At 43.5% G+C, this 20,512-nt stretch overlaps 1 protein-coding gene across 17 annotated transcripts in view; it reads left to right on the plus strand.

Annotated features, from left to right (window-relative positions):
• LRRC7 (leucine rich repeat containing 7) overlaps positions 1-20,512 on the plus strand; it is a 349,370-nt gene that overhangs the window by 159,188 nt on the left and 169,670 nt on the right. For all 17 annotated transcript variants that reach the window (XR_010589655.1, XR_010589656.1, XR_010589657.1 and 14 more), the window contains 2 exons: positions 8,892-8,981; positions 14,762-14,818. Coding sequence is in view for 13 of the 17 variants with exons in the window: in XM_008172560.4 (XP_008170782.1) it covers positions 8,892-8,981; positions 14,762-14,818 (147 nt within the window). In the remaining 4 variants the exon portion in view is untranslated. The remainder of the gene's footprint in view (positions 1-8,891; positions 8,982-14,761; positions 14,819-20,512) is intronic.

Below are 20,512 nucleotides of genomic sequence, written 5' to 3' on the forward strand. Positions count from 1 at the left end.
ACTGTCTCTGCTCCTACCATTCGGCTTGGTTGCGGGTAACCTTGGACCATTGGGTCCTGGATATAATATCTTGGGGCTATACCCTGCAATTTACAGCTGCCCCTCCCTCTTACCCACCCCCATCCCTCCTCGGGGACTGTTCTCATGAGCAACTCCTCTTTCAGAAGGTCGAAAAGCTCCTGCGCCTGGGGGCTGTGAAGGAGCCCTTAGGACATGGAAGGCCGAGGATTCTACTTCCATTTCTTCCTAATCCCGAAGGCAAAAGGGGGACTAAGACCCATCCTGGACCTGTGTCACCTCAACAAGTCTCTCAAGAAGTTGAAGTTCCTCATGGTTTCCCTGGCCTCCATCATCCCCTCCCTGGATCCAGGAGACTGGTACGCTGCTCTCGACTTAAAGGACATTTATTTTCATGTCTCCATATTCCCAGGGCACAGGTGTATCCTCAGTTTTATAGTGGCCGGACACCATTTCCATTTCCAGTTCATGGCACTGCCTTTTGGCCTGTCTTCAGTACCCAGGGTGTTCACAAAATGCATGGCACCCAGCAGTGGTTTATCTGAGACAGGGTCCAAATTTTCCCGTATCTCGACGACTGGCTCATCAAGGGCAGATCTCCAGAGCAAGTGCAAAGGAGCCTGATCTGGTGCGTTCCACCTGCTGCAATCTGAGTCTGTTGATAAACATGCAAAAGTCCATGTTAACGCCAGTCCAGCGCATAGAGTTTATCAGAGCGATTCTCGACTCCACGCAGGCCAGGGCCTTTCTTCTGAAAGCGTGATTTCAGGCCATGTCGGACCTGATCTCCCATGTAAAGAACCACCGGCTCACCATGGCCTACACCTGCGTGTGATTGCTGGGCCACATGGCTGCCTGCACGTACCTGGTCAGCCATGCTCGACTTCATCTACGGCCTCTGCAAGCGTGGATGGCCTCGGTCTATATCCCCAGTAGGCACGCCCTGGACCGAGTGGTCATGGTGCCGAACCACATCCTTTCATCCCTGGACTGGTGACTGAATCCTGAGTCAGTGCTGCAGGGAGTTCCCTTTGTGACCCCGTCACTGATCCTGGTCTCAGATGTGTCAGATCTGGTCTTGGGGAGCCCACTTGGGCAAGCTCAGCATACAGGATCATTGGTTTTGACATGATCTAGCCCTTCATATCAACATCAGAGAGCTCAGAGTGGTTTGCCTGGCCTGCCAGGCTTTGTTGCCCCCACCTGAAAGGCAAGGTGGTGCAGGTCCTGACGGACAATATCACCACGATGTATTACATCAACAGGCAGGGCGGTGCCAGGTCTTCGGCCCTTGTCGGGAGGCGCTTAGCCTTTGGGACTTGTATGAGTGGCATGCCATTCATCTGGTAGCTGCCCACCTACCTGGAAGCAAGAACGTCTTGGCAAATTGCCTCAGCAGGACCTTCTTGTCTCGTCACGAATGGTCGCTCCATCTGGAGGTGGTCAGCCTAATCTTTAACAGGTGGGGGACTCCCCAGGTGGACCTCTTTGCGTCCAGGTGGAACAGAAAATGCCATGTGTTCTGTTCTCAGAGGGAAGGGACAAGGACTCCCTGTCAGACGCTTTCTTGATCCTGTGGTCAGGAGTGCTGCTGTACGCCTTCCATTAATCCATAGGGTCCTGGTAAAGGTGAAGACGTTTGCTTTGTCCTACATCCTGATAGCCCTAGCATGGCCTCGCCAGCACTGATTCATCATACTGCTAAATCTTTCGGCAGCAGCCCCGCTGCAGCTGCCTCTTCAGCTGGATTTGCTGTCCCAGAGCCATGGCAATTTGCTGCATCCATGGCGGCGCTGCACTTGACAGCTTGGCTACTGCATGGCTAAGTTTGGACGAACAGGCGAGTTCTGCTGGTGTCCAACGGTTTTGCTGGGCAGCAGGAAACCCTCCACCAGGGCAACCTACTTGGTGAAATGGAAACAATTCACGTGTTGGGCCTCAGAGTGGCACATTTGGGCTGAAGTGGCCCCGTTGCAGGATATCTTGGACTATTTGCTGCATGTTAAGCCTGTCCGTCCCTCTCTTTGGTCAAAGTCCACCTGGCAGCCATTTCAGCGTTCCACCCTCCATTTCAAGGCAGGTCGGTCTTCGCCCATCATATGGTGGAGCAGTTCTTCAAAGGTCTGGAGTGCCTCTACTCACACGTTCGGGACCCGGTCCCCCCTTGGGACCTGAATCTTGTGCTGTCAAGGCTCATGCATCCTCCCTTCGAATCCTTGGCTTCCTGCTCCCTCCTGCTTCTCTCCTGGAAGGTTTCTTTATTGGTCACTATAACTGCGGCCTGCAAGGTGTCCGAGATCAGGGCGCTCACCTGGGAACCGTCTTATACAGTCTTCTACAAGGATACGGTCCAGTTGCGCTCGCACCCGGCATTTCTTCACAAGATCATTTCCCAATTTCATACTGGTCAGGACATATACTTACCAGTCTTCTGTCTCAAGCCTCATGTGTCAGATGAAGAATGAGGCTGCATACCCTGAACGTCAGGCAGGCGCTGGCCTTCTACATAGACAGAATGAAGCCATTCCGTAAGTCAATGCAGTTATTTGTTGCTTATGAGCTGGCAAAGGTGCCTCTGCCAGTGCTCCTGACAGCTCACTCTACTAGGGTGTTGGCATAATCGGCAGCCTTCCTGGCGCAGGTGTCGATCCAATAAATCTGTCAACCTGCTACCTGGTCATCCATCCACACGTTTTCATCTCATTACGTGCTTACCCAGCAAGCTTGAGATGACCTTGGCTTTGGCAGAGCAATATTGCAAGCGGCAAGACTGTGAACTCTGAGCCCACCTCTGTGGATACTGCTTTTGAGTCACCCTAGAATGGAATTGACATGAGCAAGCACTTGAAGAAGAAAAAACAGTTACCCACCTTTTCATAACTGTTGTTCTTCAAGATGTGTTGCTCATGTCCATTCCATTATATGCCCTCCTGCCCCTCTGTTGGAGTTGTTGGTAAGAAGGATCTGAGAGGGCGTAGGGCTGGCGGCGCCTGATGTACCACCGCTTGAGTGCGGCACTCCAGAGGGCACCATAGCCAACTCTATGGATACTGCTAAGTCAAAAATCTCCAATAACTGCGCACATGGGCACACGCACAGCTAGAATGGAATGGACATGAGCAGCACATCTCAAAGAACAACAGTTCTGAAAAAGTGGGTAACCGTTTTTTTCAACACCTCTTAGACGAGCGCAAATTAGTGGCCAAGGTAGTCCTTCAAGCCGCGGTCGATGCTGCTGACACTGCCTCCCACTCCGTGGCTTCTGGACTGGTGTTCCGCTGTGACTTCTGGCTGCAGTCCAGTGGTTTCCTGAAGGAGGTCCAAACCACACTTGAGGACCTCCCTTTCAATAACCAAAAACTCTTCAGTAACAAAACTGATGAATCCTTAAGGGAACAGAGGGACTCTTGGGTCACTCTCTGGTTGCTGGGCCTCTATACCTCCGCCCCACCTACAGGTGGTGCTGGTCGTCTTTCTGACCCCATCCCTGTGCTACCTACCAGTCTCCTCACACTGCTTTGCTGCCCTTACTGCTCTTATAGCACAACTACACCACCGATCATGCACGCGCGTTTGCCAGTGCTTCTCCCTCTTAGGCCATATGACTGCCTGTACTGCAATCACTCCGTTTGCTCGCTTGCATATGCGTTGCCTCCAACTGTAGCTATGCTCAACCTATGACCTGCAAAGGGACGCGCTCACCAAGCTCACTCATCTCCCTCCCCCCCCGTCCTGGCCTCCCTGTCCTGGTGGTGCAACCCGTCCACGGTCCTCACAGGCATTCCGTTCGCACTTCCTATGCCTCTCTCTACTGTCACCACTGATGCCTCGCTAGCAGTGGGGAGCCCACTTGGACAGTTGCATGGCCCAGGGCCTCTGGGCACCCCGAGAGGCAAGGATGCACAACAGCATTCTGGAACTAAGTGCCATTCGTTTTGCCTCCCGGGCCTTTCTGCCACTCCTCTGTTCCTGCCATGTCCAGGTGTTGTCCAGCAACATGGCGGCGGTCGTCTATGTCAACAAGCAGGGCGGGGCCTGGTCCCCCTCCCTCTGTGTGGAGGGCATTCACCTTTGGAATTGGTGCCTCCGGCACAGCATCACCCTCCATGCTGTACACCTTCCTGGCATGAGCAACTTTCTAGTGGACGAGCTCAGTCACTTCTTCCATGCCAATCATGAGTGGGAAATCCACGATCTGCTCCATCTTTCGCCAGTGGGGCATGCCTCGATGGGACCTCTTTGCCACAGCAACCAACCACAAACTTTCCACTCTTCTACCGCCCTCAGTTCCAGCTCGCAGGGAGATGCCTTTCTCATTCCCTGGACCAATGTGCTCTGTTATGCCTCCCTCCCCCCGAATTCTCCTGCTTCCCCAGGTCCTGTGCAAGATCTGGCGGGATCGGGCAATGGTCACCATCACCTCCAGACGGCGCATCAGTGAACTGGTAGCCACAATGGTGGGATTGCCCTTCACCATCTTCCACCGTGACAAGGTATCCCTACCCCTTCATCCCAAATTCCTTCCAAAAATGGTCTCCCCATTCCACCTCAACCAGTGTGTACACTTACCCACCTTCTAATCTAAGCCGCATGCCTCCTTTAAGGAGTGCATGCTGCACTCCCTCAATGTCTGCTGAGCACTAGCCTTCTACCTCCAGCACACCCGTGACTTCTGCGTCCCCCCCAGTCTCTTCCTCGCCATCGCTGACCGCTTTCGAGGCTGCGCTCTCTCTCATCGCAACGTCTCTCCCACTGGATCTCCAGCTGCATTGCGGACTGTTATGCTCCCTCTGGCTCCCCCCCTCCGCCCCCTGCAAGGAGTCACAGCCCACTCCATGTGGGCTCATGCTGCCACGTCAGCTTTCCTTGCAGACGTCCCATGGCAGGACAGGTGCCAGGCAGCCACTTGGTCCTCCAGCCAAACCTTTACCACTCATTATGCCTCACCCCGCCATGGTGGCGGATGCGGCTGTTTGCTTTGCCATCCTTCTGACTGTGACTTCTGGAGAGCCCTTGCACCCGCCTCCGCACTGAGTACTGCTCGCTACTCTCCCGTGTTTGGAATCCACATAGGGACCATCACATGAAGAAGAAGAAGAGATTACTTACAGTAACTGGAGGTTCTTTGAGATATGTGGTCCCTATCTGGATTCCAATCCCGCTCTCCATCCCCTCTGCTCTGGGCTTTGCTACTGCCTGGTAAGAGGGAACTGGAGTGGCGTTGACCCTCATGACCTCTTAAAGCCTCGGATGTCGACGCATGTGCGGGTCAGTGGACACTACTATGAAAAGTTCTGGCACATGGCACGCATGTACACCCACGTTTGGAATCCAGATAGGGACCACACATCTACAGTAAGTAACCTTCTGTTATTATTCTTCCAAGGTTCCAAACCTGCAAAGATTTACAGGTAAGTATGTTCATAGGTCTTTGGGAGGGTCAAGACCCAAGTTTTGAGTTTAAGATTTTCTACTTTTCCCCTGTAAAAATTGATAACATAAACAAACATACCAAACAACGCAGAATGCAATATCGTACTATTTTTGATGCTTGGTGTCACCAACTGCTGGAAGCATGTGTAAAGGGAAAAGTCATTTTCGAACACACACACACACACACACACACACACACACACACACACACACACACACACACACTCAAAATGGACGTTTAAACATTTTAAAACACCAGCTATGGTAATGAGTTACTAATTAGTATGCAATAGATGCAACAGATAAGCAGATAGCTCTTTAATAACATGTGACATTCAAATTAATGGGTTTTATGCACAAGCACAACTGCAGAATCAGGGTCTAAGATTATTGTATAGGTCCTGTGCAAGCTAGAAAAAAAGAGATGGCTGAAATGTTGGTAAGAGTGTTTGTTTCAGGTGCTCAATAATGTAATTTCTTGTTTTATGGTATATTTGTGTGGTTCCCTGTAGTAGATTTTATTGTCCAAAGTTTTGTTCTAAAATTACATTGCCATTTTAAATATACATATATGTTCTTTTAATGATTGTGGATTTTAAAGTCTGTAAATGTAGCTTTCAGGTTATTAACCTCTGACAGAAAATGCAATGGCGCTTACTGAGTTATTGATCTATATATTCTGATTTGCCCTATAGCGGATTATGAAGACACTCAAAATGAAACACTGATGTAAAGAAAAGATGAAATCTTGTGTTAATTGAGTTATTTGGCCCAGGACTCAAAATTCATTCCTGTATTAATCTGAAACCTTAAACTGGTTATAAATTAAATGATCACATTTTGAAAAATAAGTGCCTAATCTTGCAAACCCTGACTTATGTAAGGACTGACACGTGAATAAGGGTTCCTCCAATCAAGCCCCTAGTTCTTACAGAATATATGGTGTGGTAGATTGTTTTAAAATGAATGCTAGTGTTCATTGAATAATTGCCAGATTATAGTGTGATAATAAAAAATTGTAAGAGATAATGTAATATTTGAGCTCTTTGATGAGACAGTGTTTGGCCTGGCATCTGTAGCATCTTTTTCATTATTTTGAGGTACAAGACCTTCTATTTAATGGGCTCGGTTCTTGTATTCCCGTTAAAGTCAGTGGCTAAATGCTTAATTTTCCCACCTCAATATTATCTAAATAATGTACTGTTGTGTGGAATTTCCTTGGGTTGCCTAGCCAATATACCTAGATAACTCCATTCTGCCCAAACAGTGACTGGGTTTGCATGCCACCAGGTTGAAAATGTTACGCATTCTGCAACGTGTTGTAGCTTTAAAGCTGCCATATAGGAGTGGATGCCTATTCCCCCAACAGGGGTAGTCCCGGGCAAGCATAGTTTATTTTGTGCCAGTCTCTCTTGCCTTCATCTGATGCCAGGGGGATGCTTGTGGGTGGGGAGCCAATTGGAAGGTCTCCAGGGATATGTCTACACTGCAGTTTTTAGACCTTCAGCCTGAGCCCCAGGAGCTTAAACCTATGTCAATTGACCTGGGCTTTGAGACTTGCTGCTCCAGGAATTTTATTGCAGTGTAGACTTACCCTAGGAGACTGTTCTACCCAGCAGCCCAGTGGCTGCTCTAAGTTGTGCAGAGGGCCAGGGTTGGGAGATTTGGCTCTGAGACACCTTAGTTTCCCTCCTCTCAGCATGACTCAGCTCAGTAATGAGCCCAAAGTTCTCAGCAGCAACAGGATCACACCACTTCTTGAAAGTGAGAACAGGCGTTCGCATGGCCCTATTGTGGCCGGTGTTGCAACATATTTACATGTCAGATAGGCTAAACATTCATATTGCCCCTTCATGCTTTGGCCACCATTCCAGAAGACATGCTTCCATGCTGATGATGCGTGTTAAAAAAATGCGACAATTAAATTTGTGACTATACTTTGTGGGGGGAGAAATGTATGTCTCCTGCTCTGTTTTACCCGCATTCTGCATATATTTCATGTTATAGCACTCTCGGATGATGACCCAGCACACGTTCGTTTTAAGAACACTTTCACAGCAGATTTGACAAAATGCAAAGAAGGTACCGAAGTGAGATTTCTTAAAATAGCTACAGCACTCACGCAAGGTTTAAGAATCTGAAGTGCCTTCCAACATCTGAGAGGGACGTGACGTGGAGCATGCTTTTATAAGTATTAAAAGAGCAACACCCTGATACGGAAACTACAGGACCCAAACCACCAAAAAGGAAAATGAACCTTCTGCTGGTGGCATCTGACTCATGATGGTGAAAATAAACATGCATCAGTCCGCACTGCTTTGGATTGTTATCAAGCAGAACCCGTCATCAGCATGGAAGCATGGCTGGAATGGTGGTTGAAGCATGAAGGGACATATGAATCTTTACGTGCTTACCCAGCAAGCTTGAGATGACCTTGGCTTTGGCAGAGCAATATTGCAAGCGGCAAGACTGTGAACTCTGAGCCCACCTTGGTGGATACTGCTAAAATATCTTGCAATGCCATCTACAACAGTGCCATGTGAACGCCTGTTCTCATTTTCAGGTGACATTGTAAACAAGAAGCAGGCAGCATTATTTCCTGCAAATTGTACCCAATCTTGTTTGTCTGAGTGATTGGCTGACCAAGAAGGAGGACTGAGTGAACTTGTAGGCTCTAAAATTTTACATTGTTTTATTTTTGAAGGCAGTTTTTTTGTACATAATTCTACATTTTTAAGTTCAACTTTCATGACAAAGAGATTGCACTACAGTACTTGTATGAGGTGAATTGAAAAATACATTTTTTTTTGTTTTTTTTTACAGTGCAAATATTTGTAATAAAAATAAATATAAAGTGAGCACTGTACACTTTGTATTCTGTATTGTAATTGAAATTAATATATTTGAAAATGTAGTAAACATTCAAATATATTTAAAATAAATTGTATTCTATTGTTTTTAACAGTGCGATTAATCATGCAATTAATTTTTTTAATCACTTGACAGCCCTAATGTATATACAATTACATTACTACCTTTATCATCAAAAGACATGCTATATCATAGAGAAATAGAGCCCCATTCAAGAAGTTATGAAAAGTGAAGCACTCAGCATATGCTTGCCATTTCAGTAAAAAAAAAAAATCCTCTGATAAAAAGCTTAAAATAGGACAAGAGAGAAGGATGAAGCCACTTTAATGTGTCAGGCACATAAATTTAATCCTGTGACAGTAACAGGGAAAAGTTGTGTGCTATTTGTTTTAATAACAAGCAAAAATGCCATCTGTAACAAGTTACTCAATAAATTCTTCTTTTACATAAGCTGTGTAGCTAAGGGGTGTGAGGGTGGAGAACTTATCATGCTTCTCCTTAGAGATTTATATTTGCATTGTTTCTATAGCAACTCAGATTCAAGGACTAAATCTTTAACTCCTTTTTAGGCTGCCAGATGGTTTCACACAGCTTCTAAACTTGACCCAGCTCTACCTAAATGATGCCTTTCTGGAGTTTCTTCCAGCTAACTTTGGAAGGTAAGTTAATTGTTAAACCACATCACCACTTCACAAGCAATTGATTTAGTTTTAAAAGATCATTTAGAAGCAGTGTGCATGAAAAACAAAAAATATATGATTGTTAGTCCCTGCAATCCAGTTTTGACGAATGATAGGAGGTAGGAGTGGAACTGGTTTCAGCTGGGTGGTTGGGGAAGAGATCTTGAGTAGTGGGGAGCTGTTAAGTGAGTTAGGAAGAGATGGATGTGGGAAGAGGAGTAGTGCCAAGCTAGAGGACAGTAGAATAAAAGCTGTTAGACTGATGACCTCCAGAACTAGCTACTGTGTGCCAGCTTGGTTTACTGCAATACTTTGATCCAGCTTCTCAGTGGCCAGTGTTTGTGCTTCTCTTTGCTTGTTCTTGACCAAAAGTGACTGCTACTTTTTGGTCAAAAGGACAGAAGGAACAAAGTAAGATCTGTTCTGGTAGTGTCTATTTCTGGTTGCTTCCTCTGGTGAGGAATCCAAGGGCTGCCAGTCAGGAAGAAAGAAAAAAATTAAATGTGTGTGGCAGAGTGAGCCAAAGTAGAGATGTGAAAGTGAGAGCCAGAGAAGAAAGAGGAAAAAGGGAATGTAGACTGTTTGATAGAGAGAGAGAAGAAATGAACAGAGTAGTAAGAAGACAAAGCTGAGAAAATAGAAAAATAGAAAACCCAGGAGCAGGGGGGAAAAAAACTAGAAATAAGAGAAGTTGGAGCAGGCGATACTTAAAAAAAAGCTGAGTCTGCAGAAACAGGGTAGCAAATACAGTTTGAGTGTTGGCAATAAGGATGTTGGAAATGCAATATTGCACATGTTGCCCTTGGAAACTGCCTTGAAGTTGGCTAGATCATTGACCTGGCAATGTATGCGCAATTCTTGAATGCTTTGTGGTAGATGGCAGACAGTACTAGCTATGATTGACCACACAGTAATTTGAATGGTGTTTGGACTGAACAAATCATCACTGTTTGTTATTTCACTTTTTTCTGTTCTGCTCTCTGCGTGTGCAGTGTAGCCACTCCAATGACTGCTGAAAGAGACAGGCTAATTTCAAGATATTGCCAGCATCTCTGTTTGGATTTCCACCTCAGTGTAACCAATTGTAGGCCCAATCCTGAAGTCCAGATTTAAATAGAACTTCTATCGCATCAAGGGAAGTTTTGCTTGAATAAGGATTGCAGGATTTTACCCTGTATTACCATACATTGTGTACGTACAGTAAATATGTAAAGTACACTTACCTTATGTGTTGAGGCTATAGAACAGGGGTGGGAAAAATTTTTGGCCTGAGGGCCACATCTGGGTGTGGAAATTGTATGGCGGGCCATGAGTGCTCATGAAATTGGGGATTAAGGTACAGGAGGAGGTGAGGGCTCCTGCTTGGGGTGCGGGCTCTGGGTGGGGTTGGGGATGAGGGGTTGGGGGTGCAGGAGGGTGCTCCGAACTGGGACTGAGGGGGTCCGAGGGCAGGAGGGGGCTCAGGGCTGGGGCAGGGGGTTGGGACGCAAGAGTGGGTCAGGGGTGCAGGCTCCGGGTGGTGCTTACCTCAAGCAGCTCCCAGAAGCAGCAGATGTCCCCCATCCGGCTCCTATGTGGAGGCGCCTTTCCTGCAGCTCCCATTGGCCGCGGTTCCTACGCATAGGAGCCGGAAGCTCGAGGGCTGGATGAAAACATCTGGAGGGCCAGATGCGGCCCTTGGGCCATAGTTTGCCCACCCCAATATAGAAATTGTCATACATGGTGGTGTGGTATAAAGGTTTTATCAATTTGGGTTTGGGATGATCATACTATTCATGAGTGGTTAAGCCACAGGTTACTTATGCAGATGATCTCAAATGAATGTTGACAAAATCTTTCATGTTTTTTGTAAGCTGCAAAATATGTTTCAGAAAAAACTATTTTAGGAATACTTTTAGATTTATTTTTAAAAAAGGTGTATTGGGAGTATTTCTTGTAACCTTCTGCGTATAAAGCTGGTTGCCTTAGTTACCATGAGTCTGATTGTACAGGGCTCAGAGGGAGCCATAAAAGCTCTGATAATAACTTAGAATAGTTTTTCTATATATAAAAAAGTCATGACTTCAAAGTCTGCTATCTTAGGAAGTAAATGCTGGGTCCCATTGGTAATCTGGGAATTTCTCTTTCCAATGGTATTAAACCTTTTTCTAGCACTGCAGGATAATGAGGTATTGAATTTTAAGCTGCTACATTTTTTGTACTTCAAAACACTGACCCAGAACTGAATCTTACTAGTCCTGGGCTTTGGACAGGAGTAATTTGAGAAAAAATTCCCCCTTAAAGAGAAACAGGAAGAAAAATGTTGGCTGTTTTAGCTTGCTCTGGGGTTTGAAATAGGGTTACCATATGTCCAGTTTTTCCCAGACATGTCCGGCTTTTTGGTAATCAAACCCCCGTCTGGGGGGAATTGCCAAAAAGCCGAACATGTCCGGGAAAAATACCGCCGGCCGGGCACTTCCCCTCCCGTGGCTGCTGTGCTCCTCCCCTGACTCTTCGGCTCTGTTTAAGAGCCGAGCTGCCCGAGCGCTACCGGCTTCGGGCAGCCCCCATGCCTCCGGAACCTGAGCCGCCGGCCGGGCACTTCCCCTCCTGGGCTCCGGGGGCGCAGGGTCCAGAGGCATGGGGGCTGCCCGAAGCCAGTAGCGCTCGGGCATCTCGGCTCTTAAACAGAGCCAAAGAGTCAGGAGAGGAGCACAGCAGCCGGAGCCCGGGAGGGGAAGTGTCCGGCCAGGGGTGCAGGGTCCGGAGGCATGGGGGCTGCCCGAAGCCCGAGCACTACCGGCTTCACGGTTTGCCGGGCAGCCTCCAGACTCTGCGCCTCCGGCTGGGCCCTTCCCCTCCCGGGCTCCAGCTGTGCTGGGGAAGCGCCGGCTGGGGGCGCAGGGTCTGGAGGCTGCCCGGCAAACCATGAAGCCGGTAACACTTGGGCAGCCCTTTTCGCGTGGCTGGGAGGGAGGAGGGGGAGTTAGGGCGGGGACTTTGGGGAAGGGACGGAGTTGGGGCGGGGCCGGGGGTGGGAAAGGGGTGGGGCCAGGACCTGTGGAGTGTCCTCTTTTTTTATTTTTTAAATATGGTAACCCTATTTGAAATATTTGAGTAAATCTCAAGGGAGATGGTTTTGTGTGGAGGGCAGGCAATGTGGTCAAAGATCAGTGGAAAATAAATAAATGACATGCTTCTGCAGTTTAACACCAGGATATCCCCTCAATATATAGTACATATTGCATTTATCATGCACTTTGATTGTTTTCCTTCCCTCAGAGATCTGTACAGTTAGACTCATGGTACCTAGGGAGCCTGACTTTAGAGGTAGAGGGGTATAAAACATAATATCAACAAAATCACTCAAAAACCCTCTAAAATTTTCTGAAATATCTTTCCCTGGCATATACAGAAAGGATAGTGTGGTGTAAACTAAAGATTTCAGTGTCATGGCTTTTGGCTGGCCTCACTACTTAGGAGTGGCAAACTTGCAAAAGAATTATGCTGGTTAACACAGTTTAACAGAATCCTTTACTAAGTTCAGGCCTGAGCAGAGTGGAATCAGTCAATCATGGGAAGACAATGCTTGGTACAAATTTTGCTTGCTCCCAAAACACTTAAGAGAATTCTGTTTCAATTTAGCATATGGGCCCAAAGAGTCAAAGGTGTTAACATGACCCTGAAACTGTCCAACATTACAGTTTTAAACACAGTTTGTGGTTTGGTATATAGAGACTTCAGCCCACATAGTACCTTGGCAAATACACGATTATTTTTTTAACCTTTTATTAAGGATACAGAAAAGAAGACAGACAATTAAAGCACTTGAAATTTAAAGTTTTAAATAAGGCTTTAATTTTAACAATATCCCTTGTTCCCTTTCTCTTTAGCTGAAGAGTTTTTAGAAGGAAAAACCCCCTTGTTTGACAGTCTCTTAGATGGTATTAAAGATGGTAATAATAATTAACTTTTCGGGGGAAAAGAGAAGAAGTTAGTTAAGATGGACTGGAGTTGTTGTTGTTCCAGTCCTGTTTCCTAGAAGACAAAACAAGACAAACAAAAAGGGGAAAGAAAATAACAGCTCAGATAGAAAATGCAGTTTGTGTCTCTCGTGTTGACACTCACTTGCAACTTACTTCTGGAGAAACATAGGCCCAGCATGTGGTCTTATCAACCACTCCAAGACCTGGCAAACTTGTACCAGCATCCGTTGTTTAGAGAATTGCATTTTGCTGCCTCTTTCTGGCCACAGGCTTACAGTAGTGTTGAAAAATATACAGTCCTGGTCAGATTCGTACTAGACAGAAGGAAAAAGGAGAGAGAGAGAGAAAAGAAAAGAAATAAGGTAGGGAATGAAAAGGACACATTGGTGGAAGAGGGTGTGGAGACTAAGTCAGCCATTATCGTGAGTAGCCTCCATCCATTTATCTGTATTCCCCCCAAAAGTCTCTCTTTTTTTTTAAGAACCTCAAAAGGGAGTGTTGGGTGGAATAACCCATTCTCTCAATCTTTTATCCACCAATTAGAACTAATTTCGGACACAATAATTTTGGTTAATCGATTTCTGGTCTCACATTGTTCTTTGTCTACCAGGCATGATTTTAACACAGTCCTTGAATTATAATATCAGTAGACCTTTTTGTTTGAACGTATTCAGTCTTTGCCTCTTTTTTGCACCTTTCCCCATCTGCATTTATTGTAATAGGTTACCATGGCATCTTATGAACTTTCTCTCACTTTTTACAGTTGAGCTTATAATTAGGCTTTATTTGCAGGCCTAATTATTGCAACAGTTAACACTCCACAGATTCTCTACAGCTGAAATTGTAGGACTTTGGGTCAGGAGTAGAGATCCCTTGACTCCTATACCCTTCACCACTGGGGTTAACAATGGTCTAAGATCAAAGAACCCAGGAATAGCGGCATGATTTGAAGTCATTGAAGTCAATGGGTGGCATTTGATGGTCACCATGGCTGAGCACTGGAACAGGCCCTTAGAGCCAAAAACTTTTGAGTTCTAATCCTGGATCCTCAACCCCCATTTTGTGTGTCCCTGTTTTGTCTCTGTTTTCCCATTTGTGAAGTTGCTGTTCTACCTCAAAGGGTGTTGTGAGTATTCATTATTTAATATTTGTACAATGTTTTGAAGATGTTAATTACTGCAGTATAGAGACCCTAATTCAACGGAGCACTTATGTTCATGGTGAACTGTAGGCTTGTGCTTCAATCCCATAGATGTCTAGGGATCTGTGTTGGGGTAGCAGTCTGCCTGTGTGCAGTCAGTTGTAGGATCAAGGCCCAAAAATGCAAAAAGAAATTATGACCTCTACAAAAATTTGTGTAAACTTGTGAACAGTCATTCAAAATGCCATGCATCTGTGTAAGTGCTCTAAATATTTTAAACAATTTTAATCCTTTTACATGGGTATTCATGATTTTCCAGACCAAAACCTATTGCCAGTAATCAAAGCTTGATGCAACTTGAGCTGAAGTTGGTTACTATTACAGAACTGGAAATATTTGTGGTAAATTAAGTTTCACCATATTTTTCCTGTTTGAATAATCATCAAAAATTGATTTAGAATAATTTCTAGCAAATGACACATGGTAGTACTTTCCAGCAGAGACTGGCCAGGTACATAAAAATAGTGTAATGCAAATACGTGGCTAAATCTTTTTGTACTGGAATAAACAGTTCCCCAGTAATTCTTATTGGTTTCAGACGTATTTTCTCACTTAAATGTATTAATCATACTGTTTTATATTGGTATTTCTAGACTTGTCAAATTGCGTATCTTGGAGTTAAGAGAAAATCATTTGAAAACTCTACCAAAGTAAGTGAGACTTAATGTATTTTTTAACTAAGTTCTGTCCTGAAGTTCACAAACAATGTAAAATATTTCCACTGATAATGGTGCAATCTGGTTGAGTTATGTTTACATAAGTTGTTTTTATGTAAGTTATTTTTTTTTCTGTTGTGTAAAGAAACTATATATTTATGGAATATGTTAGACAAGAAGTTGTTGTGCATGCAAGTTGTGCATGCAAGTGGTGAGCAAATCACATATGGAGGGGGATGGAGACAGGTAAAACAAATTAATGTGTATAATTCAATATGCATCATTTTAAAATCTAAAACCTAAACAAAATTGGCAAATGAAGGATGCGAAAGTTAGGGCAAAACACTCGTGATCTTAGCTTAGGCAACAATACTTTATTCATAAGATAGGTATCTGTTTAGTAATTTGTTGAAAATCAGTATTTATCAGACCTTGCTAGTGTCCCATTATATGTTACTTAATTTACCTTATAGGCAGCACTTTTAAAAAGAAATGCACATATCAAAATATCTTTTGAACATTAGAGATCTTAAGGGGAACATTTGCCTTCGTTTGTCTGATTACAGCTCTCATTGCTTTCAGTGGGTAGGTATCTGAGCGCAGAATTTGTCCCTGGTGTTTTCTAAAGGAAGGTAACATTTTTCTGAGGTTGATAGGAGATTTTTAACAATAGTTAGGAGTAATTTTTCTGTATAAACTATTTCCACTCTTCTAGAAATCATATAACTTTGGTAAAAGAAACAAGATGTTATGCTGTTACTGAGAAGGCATTAAAATATGGGCCCTGTCCAGCAAAGTACATGTGCAGCCATTGAGGATTTGCATGACCTGGAAGGCAACATTTATTCTTGTACACTAGACCAATTTTGCAGAAGTCAACCTCTTGTACAAAGGACTAAAATAAAATGCAACAGGCAGGAAACTCCTGCAACAATCAGCAACTCCTTGTAAATATGCTATACAAATATTTGTCATTTTTATCCTTTCCAGCTACTGATGGTCAGTAGTTGTTTTGAGTGTTCAAGAATGCAGGATCAGCTTCCTCCAACAGAATTTATACTATCAATGGTAGTCTATATCTCTGGCCCAGTCCTACTTCCATTGAAGTCAATGAGAGTTTTGCCATTGACTTCAGTTTCAGCAGGATTGGGTACAGATTGTGTGCTGTCACAATTAATGCTAGGGAGTCACATATTTCATAGCTTGTATAGGCTGATCTTATCACACACACCAGGGCTTATTGTATACAGGGTGCTTCTGGATGGGAATGGAGGGATGTAAGGAGTACACACATATTCTCCTCTCCCCACCCCCCACTGACTCCCTGTGTACTGCCCTGCCATCCCCTCTTTTTCAGGGATTCCCTGCAACCCCACAATATCCGCCCACCACAGTTGCTTGTGTGCCCCATTCTCCTTGACATACCAGTACATTGTGTGCACCCCTATTTCCACTTTCTTCCCATGCCAGGAGCTCTGTGTGCCCCTCTTCTCCCATACCAGGTTCCCTCAATCTTCCCCTGTTTTCCCCTATGTTCCCCATTTCCCCCATCCTCCCATACCAGAGTCCTCCAACCTCCTCTTCACCAGGGATTCTGTGTGCCCCATTCCCCCCTACTATATGGGGCTTTGTGGCTTCCCTTTCTCTATTTGAAGGTCCCCTATCCCCCTCCCTTACAGGAGCGCTGTGTGCAATCGTATTCCTCCCCTTTCCACACCATGCCTCCCATTTCCCCCTACATCTATACCAGGGTCTTCCAATATTCCCCCCACCTCGGATTCTGTGCGCCCCCCATACCAGTGTCACTAATTCCCTCCATGGCAGGGGTTCAATGTGAACCCTCATTTTTCCCATTCCTCCCCACCCTGATGGCAAGAGCTCTGTCTGCCTCCCATTTTTTTCTTTCCATTTCCATTTCACCCCCATGTCCACTTCACCCTTGTGCTAGTGTCTCTGTCAGCCCTCTTCCCCATCTCCTCCCCATCAGGGGTTCTGTATGTCTCATACCAGTGTCCTCCATTCTACCCCCATGCCAATGGTTGTGTGCAAACCCCAATTCTCCCTTCCTCCTCCCCCTGCCCCACCATTATTCTTCTTTCTGCCCAGGAAATAAGTAATTTGGGGTATCAACATGTTAAACTCTATTGGGAAGATGAGCAGAAATGAGTTAGGAGCATTGTTATGCTGGGAGGCAATGAGTACAATAGGGAAGTTCTTTGATCTGTAGATAATTCATAGATTCCAAGGCTAGAAGGGACCATTACGATCATCTAGTTTGACCTCCTGTATAACACAGGTCACAGAAGTCCCCCGAAATAATTCCTAAAGCATGTCTTTTAGAAAAACATCTAATATTGATTTTAAAATTGTCAGTGATGGAGAATCCACCATGACCCTTGGCAAATTGTTCCAATGATTGATTACTCTCACTGTTAAAAATTTATTCTTCATTTCCAGTCTGAACACCTCATTTCCAGTCTTATTACAGAAATGCTTGAGGCTGTGGCTGGCAGGGGCTTCATGTGTCTCCCATTTTTCCCTTTTTGGTTTTCTGATTTTCATTACAATCAATAGAGTTCTGGCTATCGACGCTTAGAACTTTCCCCTGGAATTTTGGAATTGATTGGATGCAGCATTCAAAAGTTATTGCATCACAGACAGACAAATACCACTAAGTTGAGTGTAGGGCCTTCATAAACCTGGCCAGTTATCACTATGTATGTATGTATGTATGTATGTATTTATTTATTTCTATAATGAATTATGCTTTACAGGCAAATTTCTAGTTTCTAGGATGGTGATTCTATTTAGAAGATTCACAGTGTAGCTTGTGTTCTTAATAACTAAATAGCTTCAATACTTCAAAACAATGAAACAATACTTTTTTTGAGGTTGATAGGTATAATTTTATTCCCACACTGTGTTTTTGCCATTAATTAATTGATTTGTAAACAGAATGATGTGGATAAGACATTTCTGGCTTTGTGAATGCTGCACTGACTCTTGTAAAACAGTGAGAAAATTCTAGTTGTACGTACAGTTGTCTAGTTGTCCTCTGCTCTTTGCTATGGCAGAAAGTATTTATATACCCTGCTAATAAGACCTGGAAATAAATATTATTTCCCTATGTAAATGACTTATTTGAAGGTTGTAGCTAAAACTATACGAGAAGTGGGAAATCTACATTATGAAATGTTATAAGGTGAAATTCACCTGAGGTGGAGATCATTGGCAAAAGGTCGTTTATACTTCACTTTGGGACTAGGTAGAGTGGCTATGTAAGTTTGCCTTTGCACCACCTTTATGCCATAGAAGAGTTTTCTGAGTAAGGGAACAAATGAGATGTCCCAGTATAGTGGATTGGCTCCCATTAAAACATAGGCTGCAGTTGCAGCCAGAGAGATACGCTGCAACCCTTGTCCTGTTTCCAGGTTACTAGGTGAATTCCATCTTATGCTTTGCTCAAATTCAGCACAGTTAATTGGGGTATGTATAGAAAATAACAGGTAGCTGAAGACCATAAGACAATAGGCCCTGTCATGAGGGAATGGGTGAGTACTATTGATGGAGTCCGTGAAACAGAGGGGTGTGGGAATGTGGCACACAGGGAGATTGTGGCAGCGGGAGGGTGGATTAAGGGAATGCAGGCTTTTCTGGTGGTCTGATTTGCACCAAAATCAATGGTGTTTCAAAGTTGTTATGTTACAGCCAAAGAGAGAAATGCCTCGAGTTGAATGCTTTGCTCGGGAAATAAAAGTAGCATTATTATTACCAGTATACAGTGTCTAAATGAAAGGCATGTCTGTCCATTAAAAGAAGTAGTATTATAAATCAAAATATTCCTTAACATAGCTGTACAAAAAGTCATCTGGATCTTTCATCTACGGACTTGAAAGGCTTACATTTTCATGCAGCGATTTGATGAGAGAATTTGGTGATCAAGATTGAGTACACTATTGAGTAAGAGAATCTGGTTGTAGATGGAAATTATTTGAATGATTCTAATGGAAGGCAAGGCATGAAAAGGAGAGAAAAGAGAATTTCATTTTGAGAAATGTAGTTTTGAATATATATTTTTAAACATGTTGTCTGACCATGCTTCCATTTAAATCAGCTTCTATTGATTTCCTAATAATAGGAGCTGGATTGCCTTATTGTTTTTTTTTCTATTTTTATATTAAATATATTAAATATAATTTAGAAAAAACATTAGAGGTATAGATATAGGAGAGTAGAAGATACTTGAAATTCTGCATGTCCTCACAGCTGTCTTTGATACTGTATTTGAAGCAAATATTTGGATTCTTGGCATAGATAAGTATTTTTGTTTATCCTAGTTTAACAATTGCAATATATCATGCAAGTTCACAGTTCATGATTTCTATTGAGTAAAATGTATCCATGGTAACTGACTATAAAGGGATATTAAGTTATTTGCAATAACTGTACCTTGCTGAAAGGTGGCTTTCTATGCAAGCAATACATCTCCAGCATATTTATTTACTACAATTTACATGAAAATGCTCAGTGCTTTCTTTTTCTCTGTTTTAAGATTATCAGAGAAGGACTGATGGTGTCTAAAAGCATGCCCAAACGTTCCATTTTTTCTCTGGACGCTGTCCTGATGGAAATTAGTGATACATTGTGCAATAAGGGTGTTTTTTATTATATATATATATAATCTTTTTGACAAGCTTATAGAACAGTCAGAATAATATATGAAACTGATCTGTTGAATATGGATAAGTAAATATCTTTCTTTCATTTTAAAAGGTAGTATTTGGTGTTCCTGTCTTTTGCCTACAGTAATTTCTTTGACAGAAAACATTACAGAGTTAGATTTATAAAGTATAATCTTTTTTCCTTGTTTAATTAATTTGCATTATACTTTGTACAAACATTCTGACAGGATTTTTACTGTAAATTAATCATTCATTTTTGTCTCATTTGGCTTATTTAGTTAATATTTATATTTCTTGCTATGAGCTTTTTAACATTTGGAAATATGAAGAGATTGGAAGCAGTATAGAAATCATTGACCAATATTGAAAAATCACTTCTAATATTATATTAGGGACCTAAACTGATACATAATGAAATTACAAAAGTATATTTTTTTCTTTGTTACATCTGTTAAATGCTTTGAATAGTTTGAGCTTTTGACCGATAATTATGAAACTCAAACCATCTCCCTGTTTTAAGCAACATTACGAACTACTTCACAGGGCCATCTTTTGGCTTAAAAAAATAAACAAGATAACCATTTCTTGATTCTATTTATACAAAGATATTTAATCATTGTAAGAATGTTAGAAGTTAGCCTCCCTCCCCCCCAAAAAAGGGGCGGGGGTAAATACAGAACACTGGGCAATGGAAACAGCAACTGAAGTTGTACGTTGCACGGCAGTGGCTCATCACCATCCAGGAATAAATCAAGTCTTTCCTTGTTTTATCAGTCCTTGAAAATTTAGTCTCAAAATGATTGTGTTTTAAGCCTGTTCACTCCAACAGCCCTTTCACATATGGTCCTGTAGGGTTCTAGTCTGTTACCCTTTCTTGTGTAATGTGTATGTGAAGCCACTAGTTGAGATTGGGTGTTCTCCATAAATCAACTAACACATTTTTTGGTGATTTTCAAAACCCATCTGCCCCTTGTAACAGTGAAAGAAACATGCAGAATTGATGTTA

Source organism: Chrysemys picta, chromosome 8 (assembly GCF_011386835.1).
Source record: "Chrysemys picta bellii isolate R12L10 chromosome 8, ASM1138683v2, whole genome shotgun sequence".
NCBI lineage: Eukaryota > Metazoa > Chordata > Testudines > Emydidae > Chrysemys > Chrysemys picta.